We start from the raw sequence: 22,493 nt of genomic DNA, 5'->3' as shown, positions 1-22,493 counted from the left end.
GGTATACAGCACAGAGGCTTTATGTGTATTTGCCATTTTGTCACACTGAATATTGAAAGAATGTGTTTGAGAAATGAGAATTAATAAAATCAATAATTTGCTGCCACTGCCTTGATTTGCACTAAATTGCTAGTGGTTTTACTCACTGCATCTATGCACCCTCAATGCAAATCCCAACATAGTACAGAAGGCAAATATTATATCATCTTGGTATTATAAAAATAGTTTTGCCTCTGCAGATCCCCTGAAGGGTCTCAGGGACTCCTAACGGTCTGCAGACCACACTTGGAGAATCACTGAACTATAGAAAGCCCCTAAAAAGATCCTGTGGAAGTCTATTTAATGACATGAAAAAACATGTTCATAATATATTCAAGTGAAATGTAAGTAACAAAGAATATGTTTGTGCTTAACTCTTCTAACTGTACTTCTAGAAACAATCTGAAATACAGAAAAATGACAAAAGCACCAATAGGAAGTGATTATATAAATTATAGTATATTCACCAAATAGCATAGTAGATAGCTATAAAAAACAACTAGACCGATATATATACTGACATGCAAAGATCTTCATGATAGATTAAGTAGAAAAAGTTTGTTGCAGAAAATTACATACAGCATGATCTCATTTGTGCAAAAAAAAAAAAAAGATTTATGTCCAAGAGTGTTCTGCCTATGTTTTCTTCTAGGAGTTTCATGGATCCTGGTCTTACAATTAGGTCTTTACTCCATTTTGAGTTTATTTTTATATATGCTTTGAGAAAATGTTTTAATTTCACTCTTTTACATGTAGCCGTCCAGTTTTCCCAGCACCACTTATTGAAGAGACTATATTTTCCTCATTGTATATTCTTGCCTCCTTTGTTGTAGAGTAATTGACCATAGAGCATGGGTTTACTTCTGGGCTCTCTATTCTGTTCCATTGATCTATGTGTCTGTTTTTGTGCTAGTACAGCACTGTTTTGATGACTGTAGCTTTGTAGTATAGTCTGAAGTCAGGGAGTATGATACCTCCAGCTTTGTTCTTTTTTCTCAGGATTGCTTTGGTTATTCAGAATCTTCTGTGGTTCCATGTAAATTTTAGGATTATTTGTCCTAGTTCTGAGAAAAATGTCATGGGTATTTTGATAGGGATTGCATTAAATCTGTAGATTGCTTTGGGTAGTATGGACATTTTAACATTCTAATCCAGGAACATAGGATATCTTTCCATTTTTTTGTAACATCTTCAATTTCCTTCATCAATGTTTTCTAGGTTTCAGAGTATAGGTCTTTCACCTCCTTGGTTAAGTTTATTCCTAGATATTTTATTCCGGGCAACTTTAAAACTTTTGTTTTCTTACTTTCTCTTTCTGATAGCTCATTATTAGTGTATAGAAAAGCAACAGATTTCTATATATTAATCTTGTATCCGGCAACTTTACTGAATTCATTTATCAGTTTCAACAGTTTTTTGGTGGAGGCTTTGGCATTTCCTATATATAAATATCATGTCATCTGCAGAGTGACAGTGGAATATTACTCAGCCATAAAAAAAAAATGAAATTCTGCCATTTGCAACAATATGGATGGACCTGGAGGGTATTATGCTCAGTGAAATAAGACACACAGAGAAAGACAAAAATTGTATGTTATCACTTATATGTAGAAAAAACAACAATGAAAAAGAATGAATATAAAAAACAGAAACAGACTCACACATATTCAGAAGAAGCTAGTGGTTACCAGAGGGAAGAAGATAATGGGGAGGGGAGATACAGGGGTAGGGAATTAAAAGGTACAAACTACTGTGTATAAAATAAATAAGCTACAAGAACATATTGTACAGCACAATGAATATAGCCAATATGTTATAATAACTTTAAATGGAGTATAATCTACAAAAATATTGAATCACTATGTTGTACACCTGAAATGATTATAGTACTTTAAATCAACTATACTTCAATATAAAAATAAAAATTAAAAAAAACAAGAATGTATGTGTAGCTACACATGCAGAGGGACGTAAATGCAGAAGAAATGACTAGAGAATGATACGTCACATATTCAATAGGAGTTACCTTCTGGAAAGGGGCTGGTAATGGGATGTGGGGAAACGGGAATATGGGGGACTTTTATGTTTTAAGTATAGCTTGAACGCTTTACAAAGAATATTCATTCATGTATTATTCATGTAACAAACTAAGAAAAGAAGTGAATATAAAAAGGCTTGGCAGGGGACTTCCCTGGTGGTCCAGTGGTTAAGACTCCGTGCTTCCACTGCAGGGGGCATGGGTTTGATCCCTGGTCAGGAAACTAAGATCCTGCATGCCACACGGTGTGGCCAAAATCAATCAATCAATAAATAAAAGGCTTGGCAGGATGCATGAAAGGGGTTAACTGATTACCTACCAGTGGAACTTATGTGATTTTTTTTTTCACTTTTCTGGATTTTCTAATTCTTCTACAGCAAACATATATTTCTTCTTTATTAATGACAGTTATTTTTATTTACAAAAAAGTCAATTAAATGCCATATGGTGAACTGCTTAAAGTTATATCAACTATGATTTACCCAATTCAGTGTCAGTATGTGTTTTGTATATTTCAGTTACATGTGCTACATAAAGAGATATTAGAATAAAATTCTGACATCATCAAAAATTAAAGGTGCTCAAGGTAATTCAGTATATGAAAGTTTAAAATACATATCTTTAGGGCTTCCCTGGTGGCTCAGCGGTTGAGAATCTGCCTGCCAATGCAGGGGACACGGGTTCGAGCCCTGGTCTGGGAAGATCCCACATGCCACGGAGCAACTGGGCCCGTGAGCCACAACTACTGAGCCTGCGCGTCTGGAGCCCGTGCTCCGCAACAAGAGAGGCCGCGACAGTGAGAGGCCTGCGCACCGCAATGAAGAGTGGCCCCCGCTTGCCGCAACTAGAGAAAGCCCTCACACAGAAACAAAGACCCAACACAGCCAAAACTAAATAAATAAATTAGTTTAAAAAAAAACAAAAAAACAAAAAAACAAGCTCACTCTGCATCCTGGGTCTCTAGCTTTAAAAAAAAAAAAAAATACATATCTTTATAATATTCAGTACTAAGGACTTTTTATTATTATTTGAAAAATAATAGAAATCGTATATAACATACAAAGTGCATAGTTGTCTAGTGCAATTGGTCTCCTTTGTTATATTCTTTCCTCTATTTACACAGAACCCAAAATGTTTCATTTTCACTGATCTGGTCTACTAATATCATTTTAAAATGTGTATAAGAGTTTCTTCTAACAATAGAAAAAATTTGTAAAATAACTATGCGTTCTTCATTTGTAAGACAGAATTTTGGTAATATAGGAATATTTCATATTATACACATAATCACTTAAACTGATAATCTGTTATCTGTATTAAATCACCACACATTACATATTCTAAACATACTGCTGAAGTAAGTAAAGAGATTAGAAAACAGGGCAGTAACATGATTTCTTAAAGCAATCTCATAGGAAACTAAGATTCTGTTCTATGAGGTACTCACTCAGGCTCTCAGAAGACTCAACTTTATGTGAATTGTACAAGGCTGTTTTAAGACACCAGCTGTTCAATAAATAGGTGAGTTTTACTTTCAGATTAGAATAATTTTTAAACAAAAATATTACTCCCCACTCTTCAGAAATGAAATACAGCGTCCCTCTTATAATACAGCAAGACACACATAATTCCTCTGGCAGTTGCCAGTTTAACTAAAAAGACCCTTCTTTTTAGTTTTGGCCGTTGATTTCTTGCTGGCATCAGGTAAGGTCTCATTTCCTTTGGCAAACCACCCAGGTAATTTTCTCTTTGAGGTTTCAGATGAAGTCTATAGGAAAGAAAGAGAGAGAGAGAAAAAAAAAAAAAAAAAAATATATATATATATATATTTGTACTGCTGAAAATGTGTCTCAGTTGCAAAGTAACACAGGTTATTGAATATACACCCACAAGCCTTCCCTTTCCAAATAAAACAAAATAATGAGATCTACAGAATTTATTTCTGGATCCAAAAATAAACACATGAGAGAGAGACAAAATCAACTATATCATTTTTTTAGGCAATTACCTGCCATCCTGTTACCTATTTTTAGACACTCAAGTGTAGACTCTCATTTGGAAAGGAAAGAACTGTATATTATTTCAGATCTATGTCCCATGGTGTATTTGCTTTAGCTTGGCCAAAATGGTGAATTTAACGTTCCAAGGAAGGCATCTGCCTAAGCATGTGTACACACACACACACAGTTATATTAGGCATTTAAAAAAGCATACAACTTGTACATCTACAATGGTAGACAGACTAGGAGAGTGGTTCAAGCATCATCAGGACCTTGCAGAGTTGCTGAGAGATAACAGGTACTGAAAAAACATTTGCTGAATAAATGAAAAAAAAAAAAAAAAAGGGTTCTGTTTCATAGACTCTTTTGAGAATCTGCTAAAACTAGAGGTCCACTAATGAGAAAAAAAAACAAACGTACACATGCACGATATTCTGCCTAATTTTAGGAGAACTGTGCACCAAATGAAGCTTCAGAACCCTAGTTAAAGGTCCCTGAAAACAAAATTAAAGCCAAAGGCAGTGGTTGTGTACTATATTATCTGTACATTAAACAAATTTTAATAGGTAATTTAATACCTATTAAAAATTTTAATAGGTAAGTTCTATAAGCTCAAAATGGTATTAATTTGTGTAATCTCAGCTTGAACTCTAGCTCCTCAAACCAACATGATGGAGAAATCATTCTGACATGACTATACTTTGCAATCTGGGAGAGTTAATTTATTTATTGGAACTATTTGAGGGCTTTAAGGTAAGGTGGTCTCATCTAAGTTACAATGTGTCTGTTAGCCTAAGGTATAGAAGTATAATTTATTCCATTTCAAGAATGAAGACTACATCTATGAATTGTTCGTCAACTGCTTGTTATGTTTTATTATGTTTTCTGTGTTTAACAATGGGTTCAAAATATTTAAAGGTGGGAAAAAAAGTAAAAAATCCTTGACAAAAAAACTGTGTGACCTTATATTTTTAAAAGGTAAAAGCTGTTAGCTATTCCAACTTAAATAAATCCAGTGCCGAAGAAAGGGCTATTCACACTTTAGCAAAAGCTAAAGAAAAAAAACAGCCAAGATAGCAACTTTTCTCCCAGGCACCTATTTCCTCACAGGGAAGAGAAGACCAGGAGAACAGATTGGATTTATACACACTGTATTATACTATAATGTTTGACTTAGAAATAATAAGTATTAGGGATATAAAGTGGCACGGATAAAGGGCATTTGGGTTGAGATAAAATTGGCCCAGAAATACTCTTCCCCCCCAGAATTTTATTATCAAAATCCCTTGCAGCCACAGACAACTATCATTGCTTGCAATTAGAGTTTAAGGGCAATTGGAGGAAGGAAACCAGTTAAAATTATAACAAAGCCAAAAAGTAAAACAGAGTACAAGATCCGAACAATAACAGAGCCAAGGAAAAGACCCGAAGTCCTGTTGTAGCCGTAGCCGAATACTACGGAATAAGCAGGGACTTTAAAACCAGACAGGCTCTGTGATGACCTAGATGGGTGGAATGGGGGAGGAGGGGTGGGAGGGAGGTCCAAGAGGGAGGGGATATATGTATACATATAGCTGACTGACTTCACTGTACAGCAGAAACTAACACAACATTGTGAAGCAACTATACTCCAATTAAAAATAAATATAAAAAAATAAGCCTAAGCAACTTAAAAAAAAAACAGAACTAGGTTTGAGTTCGAATTGAGTCACTTACTACATGTATGACCTTATGAATGTTATTAAAGCCTTGATTTCTTCACACAGAAAAAGAGAATAACAGTATATCATACTGTATCACTGGATTATTTGGAGAGTTACAAAATATCAAAACACATCCTGATTTATTCTTGGTATTAATTGGTAGCTAATATCATTTCAAGTCTTTTCTCCTATAACATTTTTATATTGATAGAATATGATCTTCAGCATTTATCCTATCATTATAAGAATGAGCTTATTTCATTGAGAAAGGGGTAAAACGCTTGCTTACACTGAGTGTATCTTTTGAGTCTCAACAATAAGTATCTGGAGGACTTTAATTATGAGGTCTACTAACAGAAACAACGCTTTTCAGTGACTATTTCCTTCATTAGTAGAAGGCTAAAATTCCCAGCAATCATAATAAAATTTAAGTAAGTATTTACGTCTTTTTGGTACTCCAAGTTCTATTAACAAGCCACTATCATTAAGTTGAGAATATAAAACATTAACTCATTTGCTGATTATATGTACCCATATATATGTAAGCAAATACATACATTATATTTGCATTTAACTTCATCTAAAAACTAAGATAAATCTAGGTATATTAGTTATCAAGCATAATATATTTGTCATGAAAACTATTTCATTAAATCAATTTTACCTGTGAATGAGAATCTACAAAGAAATCTTCTATTTTGGGATCGCTGAATGGCTGATTCCAGGAAGTCAGTTTTAGTGAATTTCTGTGACTCTCATCTTTCAGTGAAAAATCACAAGAACGTTTTCCATCAACCTTTAAAATTTTTGTGGAATACAAAATAGTTACTACATGCACTATTTCCTTAGGAAAAAAACACACTATGCTTAAAAAAGCAAAGCTTAAGAAAATTCATATTATTCTGAGGTACTGAATTTTAACAATAATGATTATAATAATATTACCCCCCCCAGCATTTCTCCTGAGTATCTTAAAATAGTGTATAAAAATGTTGTATGTTTTAATTTATAATGAAACTCAGTGGCAGGGCATGAGACCTTTCTCTCTCTCCCCCCCCCCCCACCCTCTCTCTCAGGCAGTCAAGAAAAATAAGATGGAAAAAAGTGACATATGAGGAGAGGGCTCTGGGAAGATGGTGGCAGCAGCAGCATAGTTTTTTAATCTCTCTGAATCCCAGCATTAAAACAGATAGAATTAGGGAGCAAAACCAAAAATTCACCATCTACATTTACAAAGAAACTAAGTGTATTAAAGGTATCCTCAGGAAACCGAAACTACAAGCATGTGAGGAAAACCCACCAACAGCCCTAAGACCTGCATGGTATAGCATCTGTGTGCGAGAAAGCAGAGGCAGGCAGTGAGGTGCCTGAGAACAGGAGAACCAAACAGCCCACAGGTATACACTGGAAAGGTTTATTTGAGAACAGCATCTGAAAAGTGGGAGGGCCTTTGCCCAACCCAACAGCAGGCGATGGAAAGGGGTCCACAGCAGTGTCTTAAGTGACTAGAGCAGCTGGCACCTATGAACTTCCAGGTGAAGGCCCGACACTGAGAACTGCTGGGGTTATATCAAAATCAAGCAGGACGGGTATAATAGAGGCAAAGGGAAGAGAAAGCCCAGGTAAAAGCGGCAGAACAGGGTATGTCATAAACCAAGTTTCCCTATTTTGAATGCTACACAAAAACAACAGGAAAGCTCTGGGAACTTGGAAAAACTATCCTGAAGCATGCCGTCTTTTGAAAGTGCAGGGAAACTAATTTCACACAAAAAGGAGCAACAGGAAGTTATGAAGGTCAAATCTGACACCGACTTGCTAAGATATAGAAAACTGTAACCTCCTAAAATGAGCTGAAAAACGTTAAGAAAATAATTCAAAACAAACATCATAAATTAAAATCAGAAAAATTCAAAAGTGAGGGGAAAAGCTCTGGAAAGAATTAGAAATAAAAGAAAAAATTATAGAAGTGAATATTAAACTATAAGGAACATAGCAATAAATACAACAGATTGTGTCCAAACAGAAATAGAAGGTGAAAAAGAAGGAAAGTTTAAAGAGAAATGAAAAGCCAAAAAGAATTCATGAGAAGTGACAGATATTGTAGCTCAGTAAAGAAGGTCCAACATATAGAGAGCAGAAGTCCGTTAAGGAGAACTACAAAGCAATGGGACAAAAATACTAAAAAGTAAAATTTTTAAAAACTTCCTGAAATAAACAAAAATTTAAAATCTACAATTTAAGAAAACTTTCCAGAAATTAAAAAAAAAACTACATATTTAAAGAATCCACTGTGTACCTTCGTATATCGAATCAGAACTACCATTATCAAGACATAATCTTCCTCCAGTAAACGTAGGCATGATTGAGCTTCTATCTTAACTGCAGTCACAACAGATGTAAACCTAACAATGGATCAACTAATAAGAAGAATCTGTTGTGACATTATTTTTTATTAGAAACCTCATAATCATAAGATGAAATAGACTAAGGGATACAACCCAGGTCAGTAGAGAAGATGAATGTTAACTAACATGTGAAGGATCCCGAAACCAGGCCTCCAACAGACTCTACAGTGTTCAGAGTAGCTTTCTATACTGGAAGGCAGACAAAAGAAAAACACTTTGGCTGGCTCACTCACCCCTTAATCTACTTCCTAGCCCCAATATTCTTGTCCCCCTAAATGGGGAAAAAGAAAAGGCTGAATCCGGTAGGCTTAATTTCCACCCACTTAAATACCCACCCCCCCAAAACACCCCCACTCTTTTTTCAGAATATGATGTTATTTCAATAGGAGGAAAGCAATAATATTAATGTGTGGTTAAAACAGTATTTCACTATAAATGTGCTTCAATATTCAGGAAAAATAACAAGTTATACCTTTTCCTATTGACAGATACAGTTGGGAAAAAATAAGGTCTTAGGCACCTGGTATAGATTTCAGAAATAAAAGGCTGGGAATAGCAGCCAAATTTCACTACCACCTGCCCAACGTATATCTCCTTTAATGCCCTTTTTTTTAATTTAACATCTTTATTGGAGTATAATTGCTTTACAGTGGTGTATTAGTAATGCCCTTCTTATAGCTAATTCAATTGCCAAAATAATGTAAAGAATTCCAGTTAATCAAATTTCATTAGGTTATCTAGTACATGACTATACACAAATCTAACTGAAGGACAGAATTTTAAAAGATCAGTTCCTCTTACTTTTTAAGCTATTGAGAAAAGGAGTTTAACTGTTGGAAATCCTATAAAGATTACTTAGAACTGAAATAAAGTCCCTAATTCTCTAATATAACTAGTAGCAACCACCTACCACCATGCTGAATTTATCATCTAGGAACTAAAGTAATTTTTGAGTTAATTATAATTTTCACAAACTTTTATCATGGAACTTTACACCTGGAAGATATTAAAGGTCAAATTTTCAAGTCTTTGCAATCATTTAGTAGAGTCACAATGTCAAAGAATAGTTATTCTCTGATTACTATTTATTTATCTCATATAACACACAGAGCAATAATATTCAAAGCATTTGATTTTAATAAAATATACCATGTAAAAATAATACTAAACTCATGGTCTTTCTCTGATCATGCAAAAGTGCACTGGGATATGGCCAGGACCATGAGCAACAATTATCCTTGTACCTGAGAGATTCAATATAACAGGAACAGAGACTGAGGAGTAACAGAATGATAGACAAATTCCAATATCTGGGGAGGTATATATCATAGAATTTGGTTTTATTTTCATTAACCACATAAACTACCATATGCTTACAGCCAATATTAAATATATCCATGAAAGAAAGAGAATTTCCAGACTATATAGTCAATATAAGGTAGAGGTAAAATTTAAGCTGACATTCCCATACAATAAGCTAAATAGATGGACTATATTCCTCTTTTCCCGGTGTTTAAAAATCTCTTTTCTCAGATCGGATTTATGAAAAGCAACGGAAGTACAGCACCAAGATTATCTAAAAAGTAACCTTCTATCAGAATTTATAACAGTTCAAAAAATACAGCATTCTGGTATTAAGATATGCAAATTGAACAATCTGACACTATAGGAAAATTCTACATATAATTAACACCTTGGTATTAGTGCCCACTTCTTCTCTGCTTCTCTTAGAATTTGAACAGCTCTCTTCAGAGTTAGGGAAACATCTCTTTTTGTTGGAATCACATGAAGATTGGCATAGCATCCTGTTGTCGCAATCTTTTTCCAGGATATCAATTGCCATGTAGATAAGGTACGTGTCAATGTTTTCAGGAACATACATTCTAATTAGTTTAATTTTATTTATATCTGTAAAGGATGAAAAACAAAGATTTAAAAATAAATTACACAGAACACTGCAGAAAACCTATGAGCTGGAAATAGTGACATGTTTTGTAGAAAGGAAGGAGGAAGGTGGCCAAAGAAAATGTCCCTCTTTCAAATGCCTATCCCCTTACAGAACAGAAATAGAGTAAAACATGTCCCCTCACTCCTGCACCACCTGCACCCCTGCCTCCAAGACCCATAGTCAGGTCAGGCTATCAACTCTGCTTAACTTTTGTTTCAAACCGTCTTTTGAGGGCTGCCCTGAGAATCAAAACCACCATCCAAAGAAATTCCAAATATCAATTATAAGTTAATTTTTTGAAAATAATTTATCCTTAAAATAGAAGCTAATCATACTTGTAAATAAGATGCTAATAAAAAGGATTCTTTCAATGGCTATCGAAGCATAACAAAACACATCAACTATTTAAAATGCCTATTATTTAAATAAGTTTTCTGGGAAAGATAGATTTTATTTTCAGATCTTATTTGCCCTAACTTCCCACACAAGTAAGTCCTGAAAATATCTATTGGAGAGTGAAATAATGAGTACCGCCTGCACTCCTTCAGTGCTTAAAAGAGATCATATTACCCCTACTTTTGTGGCAGGTCCCTTGGAAGCCACCCTTAATTTTCTAGTTACATGCACATAAAGAATGAAAGAACAAAATTATTAAAAATACTTGCCAGGTACCTCATTAAATACTCTGCCTCATTTATTATTAAGCATAGTTAGAATCTCAACTCCATAAAGGAAGCTTAAAGTCAGGTAAACATGGAAAAAACTAAAAGAATAAAAAGGTACAGAATTCCTTAAAATATTGTTACAAGGACAAAACCTACTTAGCAAATAAGATAGCACGAAAATAATAGATATAATTTCTCAATTCACAAATACTCTATTTTTAAGATTAAGATTATGCCATAATAAACTATAGAAAATTCTCAATCCAAGATTGTGCAAAATTTAAATGCCAACAAACTTGTTCATTAAAACACCAAATTATGTGATATGGCTACAGTTAAGTAAAAGATGAAATACCATATCTGAATCATTAGTGTGGCATGGATATCTTCATTTCTTATTATAATTTATAACTCAACAATGTTTCCTCCAGTAAGACAACAAATAGTATTTTATCAAGGAAAAATAAGAATTCAAAAATAAAATTTCACATCAATAAATGATATATTACAGACTATAACCATACAATCAAAAGAAATAAAGTTTAGAGCTCATGATATTTATCTTTCTCAATTTTGGCTTTGGAAGAAAATTACAATAATATATTTTTTCATATTATTTGTACAACCTATATACAGTGTATTGACAGAAAGATGAAGTAAGTGTTTAAGAAGTATAACTTAAATTCCATTGTTCTTTGGAATTTCAATTTAATATTTAACTGAATGAAAATTTATTTGCTATACTCAGTGTATAATAGTAAAGACAACAGGAAAAAGGGAAAAAAAGTGCACAAACTCTTTCAGAGAATACTGCATACTACCAAACAGCTCGTCAAAGATATATCTTTCTCTGGGGCTTCCCTGCTGGCGCAGTGGTTGAGAATCTGCCTGCCAATGCAGGGGACACGGGCTTGAGCCCTAGTCTGGGAAGATCCCACGCGGAGCAACTGGACCTGTGAGCCACAACTACTGAGCCTGCGCGTCTGGAGCCTGTGCTCCGCAACAAGAGAGGCCGTGATAGGGCTTCCCTGGTGGCGCAGTGGTTGAGAATCTGCCTGCCGGTGCAGGGGACACAGGTTCGAGCCCTGGTCTGGGAAGATCCCACATGCCGCGGAGCAACTAGGCCCGTGAGCCACAATTACTGAGCCTGCGCGTCTGGAGCCTGTGCTCCGCAACAAGAGAGGCCGCGATAATGAGAGGCCCGCGCACGGCGATGAAGAGTGGCCCCCGCTTGCCGCAACTAGAGAAAGCCCTCGCACAGAAACGAAGACCCAACACAGCCATAAATAAATAAGTAAATAAATAAATAAACCCAAAGTTTAAAAAAAAAAAAAAAAAGGGGGAGGCCGTGATAGTGAGAGGCCCGCGCACCGCGATGAAGAGTGGCCCCCGCTTGCCACAACTAGAGAAAGCCCTCGCACAGAAACGAAGACCCAACACTGCCAAAAATAAAATAAATAAATACATAAATAAAAAAGATATATCTTTCTCTAAATCCTGAGAGATAATACATACATAAAGGAAAAAATAATTCTAGGGTATTAAAATCAAGAAGGCATCTGAGTCTCTGACTTCCTCTAAAATACTATTTCATTCTGCATTGGAGAAAGAGAGGTTTTATACAATCCCAATTCTAACCCTGCAATTAATTACTGTGGTCCTTCCTCTTCCTTAATTTCTAGTAAAATGGCTGCTGAAGTTAGAAAGACTGGAGAGTGACCAGGAGAGCTGGCTAGCTTCCTCACAAGATGACTCACAGCTAAGTGACCTTGGATATTTTATCCCAGTACAGGATTTGGCCCTCACGTTTTCAGATTTACAAACCTACTTTAACCTTAATAGAGCCACATTAACCAAGCTCACAAAATGCCAATTCATTAATTTCCAGTTATGAATTCACAACTATCATATAGATAAGTACCCAGATTAGCAAGACTAGAGCATATTTTCCCTATAGACAGACCTACATGGGAAATCAAATCATAACCAGAAAGCTGTGATACAGAAGCAGAATTAGTTGTTAAGGTATCTCCCTCAAATAAGATCTTGACATAAGCTATCAACAGGCCCTGAAAACACTTGGAAGTCTCATTGACCAGGATTAGAAATTGCATATTTCTTTCCTTTAAATAGTTGGCAGTACAACTTTAACATGGTATAGTAAAAAGAGAAACTTCGGTTTCCTGGAACTAACTTAGAGGACCACTGCCCAAACTTGCCTCCGTCTCTCTCCTTGCCTCCAAGGTTGAGCAATGGAAGGAGAGATGGAGGCATCCTTCAGTCAAGTCTTGCTCAAGCCTAGAATTAATGCTGCCTTTGAAGGTGACTTAAGTACCTTTGTTCTGATCAGTTAAGTATAGTATTAATTGTGATCTGTTTTCCCTTATTTCTAAATTTGGGGGGAGAACTGTATACTTGTTCCTGAGTGGGAAAGAATTTGAGGTAATAAAAAGTTTAACTATTTGCACTGCAGCTTTGGAGATAAGGCTTTTTGTATGTCCACTGCTCTGTCCTAACAGTCCAGAAAAATTTATCAGATTTATTGAATTACAACACACCTAGTTTACATCTGTACATTTAGGGTGTGAAAATCCTTCAAATCCACCTCATCTTTACTTCTGTAAAAAAGGGATCATAATTTTAAAATAGGCATATTTTAAAATTTTCTGCAAGGTAAACAAAGGGGCTTGATCTCCATGAGCACAGTTGAGGTTCTGTAGCAAAGTGACAGGAGGAAACCCTTCTACAAGGGGCCCAAGAGAACTCAGTCCATCCGTTCAACGCCACAGTGCCTGACACTATTGACTGTATTGATGAGAAAGGCTACTTAGGTGAAACCAGTGACAGGGAATCAGAAAGATATAGAAAAAAGCTAAGAGTCAGTGAGCTATGGGGAAAGAATCCGTGTTTTTTTCAAGTGATGAAGTAGAAATTAGAAAAGGATGAAAGAGCACTGTTTGGGGGATGGGTGTGGAAGTTGTAACCTGAAGCTGAAAAAAAAAAGCAAGAATTTCTCAGACTCAGACTTTTCTCTGAGTGATAATGGGAAGAAAGATTGTTCTTTTAAAACAATAAAAAGCATTACAAAAGTAAAGTTTTCATAGTAGCATAAAGGGTTAATGCGATCAGAGTGAAAAATATTAGTGGATTGCTTGTTTACTTCATCTGGGTTCAATGACTCAAGTCATTAAGGCTGCAGACGAGGGTCATGGTTATCACCTGAGTTGATGGGAGGGTTTCGGATAACATCAGCAATAATCTTCTGAATCTCTGGAGTCAGACCTGCTCGCTCCATATCGAGTGGGTAACCAGCTTGCACCGCTTGGGACAAGTGCATGCCAACTGCTGAGAGAGGCAGAATCCTGTTCTCAGCTACACTCTTCTAGAGAAATAGCAGCAAAACAACCAGTGAGTTTTTTGAAGTTTCCACTGTACTGTATAGAAATACAAGGTCCAAAACCTTCAGGTAGTAAATGTTCACTGAGAATAAACAGTGGACTAAACCTTCATTTAAATTTCTCATTTTAACTAATTCTTTAAAATGACTCACATGCTAGAACTCCACAGGTGCTACTTTTTATACTTATTATATTGAATAAAGCAAAATCACCCAGGTTTAGCTAAGAAATCAATCCTCATCCCTCTGTAATTATTCACCTTAAAAACCTATTAGTGACAGAGAGTAGTCATTCTACGTAAGTCTAATAGCTGCCACAACCTTTTAAAAATACAGTAAACTGTGACCCAATAATGTATATATTTGAAATAACACACGGTACTTCAGTTACATGAATTTCCAGGAAGACAAATCGTAAAATGCTTAGCAATAACATAAGGCTCCAAATGTACTCTAGAAAAGGTTCTCAAGAAGAGTTTAAAAAGTGCTTTAAATTGGCTCTATTCATAAAATAATAATAACAATTTACAAGTGGCTGTCATCATTTGCCTAGCATTGAATTTAACATGAATTGTGCTAAATTAAGGACACTGTTACATATTTATGTAGCTTTTAAACAAATGTAGCTCCAAATCCATTTAAGATGTCTGTTAGATAAAACATTCTTTTAAACATTCAGAAAGTTTAGTCACTCAGCTCTAAATTATTTCATGAAACTCTTTTTTAGCACACCTTGAAAGTCTGAATTTGGACTATATTTGTATGAATGCTGATATTTTCACAAGATAGAGCATTTAAAGCAATACTTTCATCCTTCAAAGGAAGGTTTTAAGTTACTTTCACTAAATGTCTACACTTTTTCTACTAGAAGATGTGTACCATGTGTGCATAATATCAGGGTTATTTGATACCAGGCATCGTATTACCTAAAACTAATTGTATTATTCCTCCTGATTAATTAGTCCTTAGGCATGTTTAATTTTGCAGTTAACTGGCAAGACCCCCTCAGACTCCTGGGAAGTACAGATTATTACACCACAATATTTCACAATAATATACAACCAAACAATAGCAAAAGACACGAAGATATACCACTCTTCACATTTTTATCCATGAATATGTAATATAATACATGAAACTTCATATCCTGGCTAAGTATGAGAATACAATTTATTTTAAAAATTTGGAGGCTGGGCTTCCCTGGTGGCACAGTGGTTGAGAATCTGCCTGCTAATGCAGGGGACACGGGTTCAAGCCCTGGTCTGGGAAGATCCCACATGCCGCGGAGCAACTAGGCCCGTGAGCCACAACTACTGAGCCTGCGCGTCTGGAGCTTGTGCTCCGCAACAAGAGAGGCTGCGACAATGAGAGGCCCGCGCACCGCGATGAAGAGTGGCCCCCGCTTGCCCCAACTAGAGAAAGCTCTCGCACAGAAACGAAGACCCAACACAGCCAAAATTAAATAGATAAATAAACTAAAAAAAAAAAAAAAAAAAAAAAAATTTGGAGGCTATTCCATATTTTCTTAGTAATTATATAGTTATACCATACATATTTGGTCAAATTGTGTACATACAAGCATGTTTAACATGTACATGTAAGTTACTGTTTAAATAAGAGACTGAACTTAAAATTCCTATTTATCATGTAATATGTTTCAAAAATAGTTCAATGGAATTATTTGGTTCTTTGTGTAATGGCTTTTGTACTTTTAATTAAGGAGTTTGGCTATGTAAGTAGAACATATATTAAGTGACTAAGATAAGCTATGGACTGTTTATTCTTATTTATATTGGATATTAACCAGAATAGAGAGTGTGTACCATAGCCTAGTGGATGGAGACACAGAGAACAGGAAAAGCAGGCCCTGGACCATACAGCCTAATCTAAACCAATTTAACATCAGAGGACAGGAATGCAAATTAGTGAAACTTAGCTGGAAGCCTCATTCTGTCCTTATTCCACTAAGATATCCTCTTCATTTTGTATATTTAAAAAATCTCAACCGCCTTAAGGACTTATGCCAAAACAATGAAGAAACATTAAGTATGGCCATTTTTCACAGTAATCAGATTTTTTTTAAAGAGCATCAAGCAGACATGGTTAAAAAAAAACAGAACATTACACTAGAGAAGATAGAGTGAAAAGCAAGTTTGTTATTTTTTTTAACTTATTTCTAGCTTCTTCGACATCCTTCAGAGATATTCTATGCACTTTTGTATACATACCCAAGGATATGTGAATATATAAGCATGCAAATATATATACATACATATTTATGTATGTTTTCCACAGTGCTATGCATCTTCCTTTTTTTACTTAACAATGTATCTTGGAGATTACCTCTTATCAGTACATACAGTAATAGTTTTTTAACTATTAATCCCATTAAAAAAAATGGAGTCTTAAAATATGGCTGCTCCAATATCCCTAAGCTATAAATGTGTTTATCAGTACCTCTGATACAACCGCTATAAGATAATCATGGTCAAACTATACTTGCTGTTTTTACTTAATTAACAGAAAAGGGCTTAGCAGAAAAAGCAAATGACATTCTGTTCTAAAATTAATTATAAAATGAAACAACATAAAATACTGTAGAATTAGAAAAAATTTATCCCAAGTCTCAACTTTGATATTGAAAAGCTGATAAAACACGTTTAGATAAATTTAAAAATTCCCTCTAACTTGAAAGTAACACTTACCAAACACATTTTCTTTTCTTGGAATAAAGAATATGTGATGGCTGCAGACTGTGAAAGTGAGCTTGCTTTATTTTTCACCACCAGACTTTTCTTCTGTTCTTCTTGTGGTTTTGTACTTGAAAAGAGGTCTGTCTACAAAATTTTAAATGTAGCACAAATGATCAAAAATAATATCAATATAATGACTGATAGAATATCAACATGATCATTAGCTATTAGGGAAAAAAATAACACAAATAAAACCTCTAAGGAACAGCCCCAAATTCCCTTTTTATGAGGAGCTCAAAAAGTTTTTTTTATTTTTTACATATTGATTTTAAAAGGTAAAATAAGGCTAGAGGGAATAAGTTTTGAATAAAATATTTGTAATTACAAACATGGTTGTAAAACTAGAAATTCCTAGTCTTCCCTTTAAGCCAATAAGAGGGACTAAAAATGAACTATAATGTGGACCACTCTGCCTCTAAATTAGTCCCCTAATCCCCTGGAAGTGAATAGTAAATAATTGAATGAAGCTTTAATTTCTATCTACATTTGAAAGTAAAATAATTTCTTTGCCTAAAATACAGTACTTATTCAGATTTAAAAACAAAACCTCTCAACAAAATAAACAGACATAAGCAGGTTTGACAACTATTACTTCAGAATCATCTTAAAAATGAGGTAACTAGTGATTATCAGTGGGGAGAGAGGTGGAGGAAGGGGCAAGATAGGGGAAGGGAGTTAAGAGGTACAAACTACTGGGTATAAAACAAATAAGTTACAAGGATGTAATGTACAGCACAGGGCATATAGCCAATATTTTATAACTTTAAATAGAGTATAATATATAAAAATACTGAATCACTATGTTGTACATCTGAAACTAATATAATATTGTAAGTCAACTATACTTCAATTAAAAAAAATAGGTAACTAACATGTTTTTATAACTGATTTACTATAGAAACTATCTGATTCATTTTCTAAGTGTCCAGCATGGAAATGAAAAGTGCTGCTTTTGAAGGGTGTTTTGTAATCGTCAAAAAAAGTTTATTCTCTCAGAGGTCCTGCAAACCATAGTGTTTTACCTGAAGACTATTTATTTGACAGAAATGTTTGATGACTTCCAACACAGGGGCCAACATTGTAGCTTTGCCTTCAGAAACACCATCGATCCTTTTCACATTTTCAACTGTAGTAGGTCTGTCGTTTAAAAAAATTAAAAAGTCAAGAAACCACTGAAACGTTACCACTCCAGCAACACAGCTGATAGATATTTAGCTTCAATACTGACACTCAATAAACATGGATTTTTTTCCAGCAACCAAAAACAATGTATAAAACAAGTAATTGTGTTTTATGATTCTTAGAGGACAACTAAGAGGCTAAGAAACTCAGAAGAAAATCTCATTCATTATTTACAAAGTTTTTACCTGTAACAATAAACTTGCTAACTAACTACTTCAGGCTTTTAATATTTCTTATTGTGTCCAATATGAAGAGAATGTCTGATGTCTGCTTTCTAAAAATCTGCCAATTTAATGATTACTCCTTTTCCTTTAAATATCTTCACTGAATATTAAAATGTGGTCTTTGAATATTTATTTTAATGAAATAATTATTATAAGATATATGCACTATGTAACATTATTAGAAAATTCTTCTCTAAAGTAACATCTCTTGAATGAAATCTAGCAACAGAAACAATTTTTGAAAAGGAAGTATACAAGATGAGTACAATTACCAAGCAACAATTCTTTGGAAATAATTTCTTCTAAATATTTATTGACCACCTAGTGATTATTAGGCGTTGGGCTAGGTGCTTTGGAAAACACAAAAAGATGAGGAATATAACATCTTCATCACAGAGTTTAAAATCTAGAAGACACATATACATGAATACCAGTAATAACAAAAAAATAAATAAAGCATTATGTAATAAGTGCCATAGAACCATCTTTTAAATTTACATTTAAAAGTCCTTTATGATTCCACAGAGGAATCACTTTGCTGATAAGAACATGGAAGGCTTCATGGAGCAAATAACAATAAAGCCAGATCTTAAAGGATTTCCTAATAGGTGTTTTGGGAAATCAAGGAAACTACAAGTCAGAAGCAACATTGTAAATAAGTATATGGAAGTTGAAAAGGAGACTTAAACAAATGGTAAACAATCTAGGCAAGATTAAGCATTAAAATTCTGTGACTCAGATGGAAAAGAAGGTTTAAGTTCATAAATGGAAGGCCTTGAATTGTGAGCTAAATAAGTTAAGACAGTGGGAAACTAGTTAAGCAGAAGTACAACAGGATAAAGATTAATTTGGTATTCATATATCAGATGAAACAGAGAGAGAGAGAGAGGCTGAAGAAAGAGTAACTAGTTAGAGGCTTTTGCAACAGTCCAAGGGTAATGGTCTGAACTACCATGGTGTCACTAAAAAAAGGAAGAAAAGCATAAACAGACACAGAAGGAACACTGAAATGAAAAAGTCTAAAAACTATATAATAAGAGAAAGATGGGGATATATGTTAGAAGAGTAAAAGTAATATCAGAGGTATTAAACAGGCGTGACTAGGAACATGATAGTATGACTAACAAAAATAAGGAATTCAGAAGGAAGAGTTTTGGCATTTGCATGAAATGCATGTAAGGAGGGTTGGTGGGTAGTGAGTTAGATTTTATATACACTGGATCTGATTGCTGAAAACAGTTGGTTTCATGTGGGACTAAAGCTCAGTGAAGAAACAGATCATTGGCAGCAACACGGGAGATTTGGGAGCCACCTCTTGGATGTGACTGCTGGAGCCATAGTCATATTATCGCTAAATGATGTATTTTACAAATCTATTATGTTAGAAGAAAATAAGTTAGAAATATGCAAATAGTTTACCTCATTTTGGCCATATCCACCAGTATCTTATTTGTTGCCAGAATAGCTGGAGGAACATTCATTTTATTGGCATGTTTCTGCCTAGCTTCCACCAATTTGCCGTATAATGTAGTCTGAACGAAAAGCAAAGAAACAACATTTGTTTAAATGTACTTAGAAAAATCCAGCCCTTTATTGTTAGAGCTTCAGATATTACATTTCCCCCTTAGGATGAAAAATGAACTGTATCTTAGACTCTTAGCTAAAGAACAATTTTTAAAATACTGGCAAGAGAATTTTAAGCATGCATAGACTCATAACTATCATCTCAAAAACTAACTGCCTTTTTACAAAAGCCATACCTGAGTCTCCTGCTCTTCAGCTGAAATAACAGGTTCTGAGGACTTGTAGTATTTTCCTGGTGATGGCACCATGATGCTAAAACATTTAAAAGAAAAGAAATAATAAAAAGCTTTTCTTTCTCCAAGTTCACTTTTTATTTTGCCCCCAAAATGAGAATACCTTTCCCAATCAATATTAACATTTATTTGTCACAATACCAGTAAGGCAACTGTTACTTAAATGACAGCCTAGATTTTAAACATTTTGTATCAAATACATTCATTATATAGGTAAAGTTAAAACTATGATTTGAGTCAATCACAAAATTGGTGCAATTAAGCACAGCATTTGCCTCCTCCTCATCAATCAAATACTTTGAAAGAAAATACTCCTTATCTATACCAAAGTAAAATTTTTTCTAACCAAGAATGATACAATCTATAACTCTTCTTGTGATAGCACTATTTTTTGGCTGTTGAGGAACATTAGCATGGAATTAATCAAATTATTCACATTTTTCTTCAAAATCAAACTAAAAAAATAAGCCAAAAGGAGTAATTTTGCCTTTGACTCCTCGAAAGAAGAATTTAAAACACCCAATTAGCAATTAACATGGTATGAAAGGGGCAAGGCAGCAAACTAGATAGAAAACCAGGTTCTACAAGGGGCAATTTCACGGATAAATTAATTATAAAGAGGAAAAGTTATAAAAATGAAATTGTATAGAACAGCCTATGTAAAAGGTGTCAAATTTAAATAAATTTCTGCTTTTGGGGGGGAAAGAGAAGAACATGTTTGATGTATAAGAAATGTTTATAAATTTCCCTGTTTCAAGAATTAAAAATTTACAGTGTAAAGTAACACTTCATTTTTACAATTATCAGATTTTATAACTAGAATAAAGAGATTTGAACATGAGGAAAGAAAACTCCAGTTCAAAGAACTAGTCATATCAGGTGACTCAAGACAACTATAAATTTGTTTTAAATAATAAGATATTTACCTTTATCTTAGCATTTATGGAAATCTTTATACTAATGGACTATTTGCAAATTGGTATGTTAAATTATTTCACAAAAAAAATGTTATTATCATATATACTGGCAAAATTCTGTGTAACATATCCCTGAAGCAGAAAAATATGTGGAAAATGTTTGCTAGAAAATGTTTTGCCTATGAATGCTATTACAAGTGCACAGAAGAAAAGTACAAAATATATAATAAGGGACTTCCCTGGTGGTGCAGTGGTTAAGAATTTGCCTGCCAATGCAGGGAACATGGGTTCGAGCCCTGGTCCGGGAAGATCCCACATGCCGCAGAGCAACTAAGCCCCTGCGCCACAACTACTGAGCCTGTGCTCTAGAGCCTGTGAGCCACAACTACTGAGCCCACGTGCCACAACTACTGAAGCCCACTCGCCTAGAGCCCGTGCTCTGCAACAAGAGAATCCACCGCAATGAGAAGCCCATGCACCGCAATGAAGAGTAGCTCCCGCTCACCGCAACTAGAGAAAGCCCGTGCGCAGCAATGAAGACCCAATGCAGCCAAAAATAAATAAACAAAAATAAATAAATTTATTTTAAAAAAAAGGAATCTCAGTAAGTCTGGAATAAATTATGATAGAAAAATCATGAAAATCTTTAAAAAAAACCCAAAATATATAATGAATATCATTGAAGAGATAAGTGGAAATCTTGTAACCGTGAATCAAGAAAAGATTGCTATACATGATTAAAAAAACAGATTGAAAATAGGAGAAAATAAAAATTAATAATAGCTTACTCAGCCATTAAAAACAATGAAATAATGCCATTTGCAGCAACATGGATGGACCTGGAGATTTCCACACTAAGTGAAGTAAGTCAGACAGAGAAAGACCAATATCATTATGATATCGCTTACAAGTGGAATCTAAAAAAAAAAAAAAAGTGATACAAATGAACTTGTTTACAAAACAGAAACAGACTCACAGACTTAGAGAATGAATTTATGGTTACCAGGGGGGAAGGGTTGGGGAAAGGGATAGATTCAGAATTTAGGACTGACATGTACACACTGCTATATTTTAAAAAGATAACCAACAAGGACCTACTATAAAAAAAAAAATTAGTAATAGGAACACTAAACAAGTAAATAAAAAAGAGAATTATTAACATCAAGGAAAATTAAGAGTGGTGGCCATAATAACACAGATTGCCTTAGTGTTATATAAATATTTGAGTAGATACAATAATGTAAAAACAAATTATTAATTTGACCAAAAACTGAAATATAATTTTGTTCTAAGGAAGGGGGGGGGCATTGATGGAGAATAAATGAAGGAAGGGGATATGGGAGACAAGCCCTAATTTACCATTATAGGATGTCAACAGAAAATTTCTAAAACTGGTAAGTCAAAA

At 34.5% G+C, this 22,493-nt stretch overlaps 1 protein-coding gene across 5 annotated transcripts in view; it reads right to left on the bottom strand.

Annotated features, from left to right (window-relative positions):
* Positions 1-2,529: 2,529 nt before the first annotated feature.
* WRN (WRN RecQ like helicase) overlaps positions 2,530-22,493 on the bottom strand; it is a 123,191-nt gene continuing 103,227 nt past the window's right edge. For 4 of the 5 annotated variants that reach the window (XM_059909453.1, XM_059909455.1, XM_059909452.1 and 1 more), the window contains exons 28-36: positions 21,877-21,942; positions 20,115-20,190; positions 19,774-19,886; positions 17,971-18,085; positions 16,901-17,032; positions 14,018-14,180; positions 9,879-10,093; positions 6,445-6,576; positions 2,530-3,845 (exon numbers count right to left, since the gene is read on the bottom strand). In XM_059909453.1, coding sequence (XP_059765436.1) covers positions 3,726-3,845; positions 6,445-6,576; positions 9,879-10,093; positions 14,018-14,180; positions 16,901-17,032; positions 17,971-18,085; positions 19,774-19,886; positions 20,115-20,190; positions 21,877-21,942 — 1,132 coding nt within the window. In that variant the 3' untranslated portion in view covers positions 2,530-3,725. The remainder of the gene's footprint in view (positions 3,846-6,444; positions 6,577-9,878; positions 10,094-14,017; positions 14,181-16,900; positions 17,033-17,970; positions 18,086-19,773; positions 19,887-20,114; positions 20,191-21,876; positions 21,943-22,493) is intronic. The other variant, XM_059909457.1, reaches the window with a different exon arrangement.

The sequence above is a fragment of the Balaenoptera ricei genome, chromosome 21 (assembly GCF_028023285.1).
Source record: "Balaenoptera ricei isolate mBalRic1 chromosome 21, mBalRic1.hap2, whole genome shotgun sequence".
NCBI classification, from domain to species: Eukaryota; Metazoa; Chordata; class Mammalia; order Artiodactyla; family Balaenopteridae; genus Balaenoptera; species Balaenoptera ricei.
The sequence above is the reverse complement of the archived record's forward strand: the minus strand, read 5'-3'. Positions and strand labels throughout refer to the sequence as shown.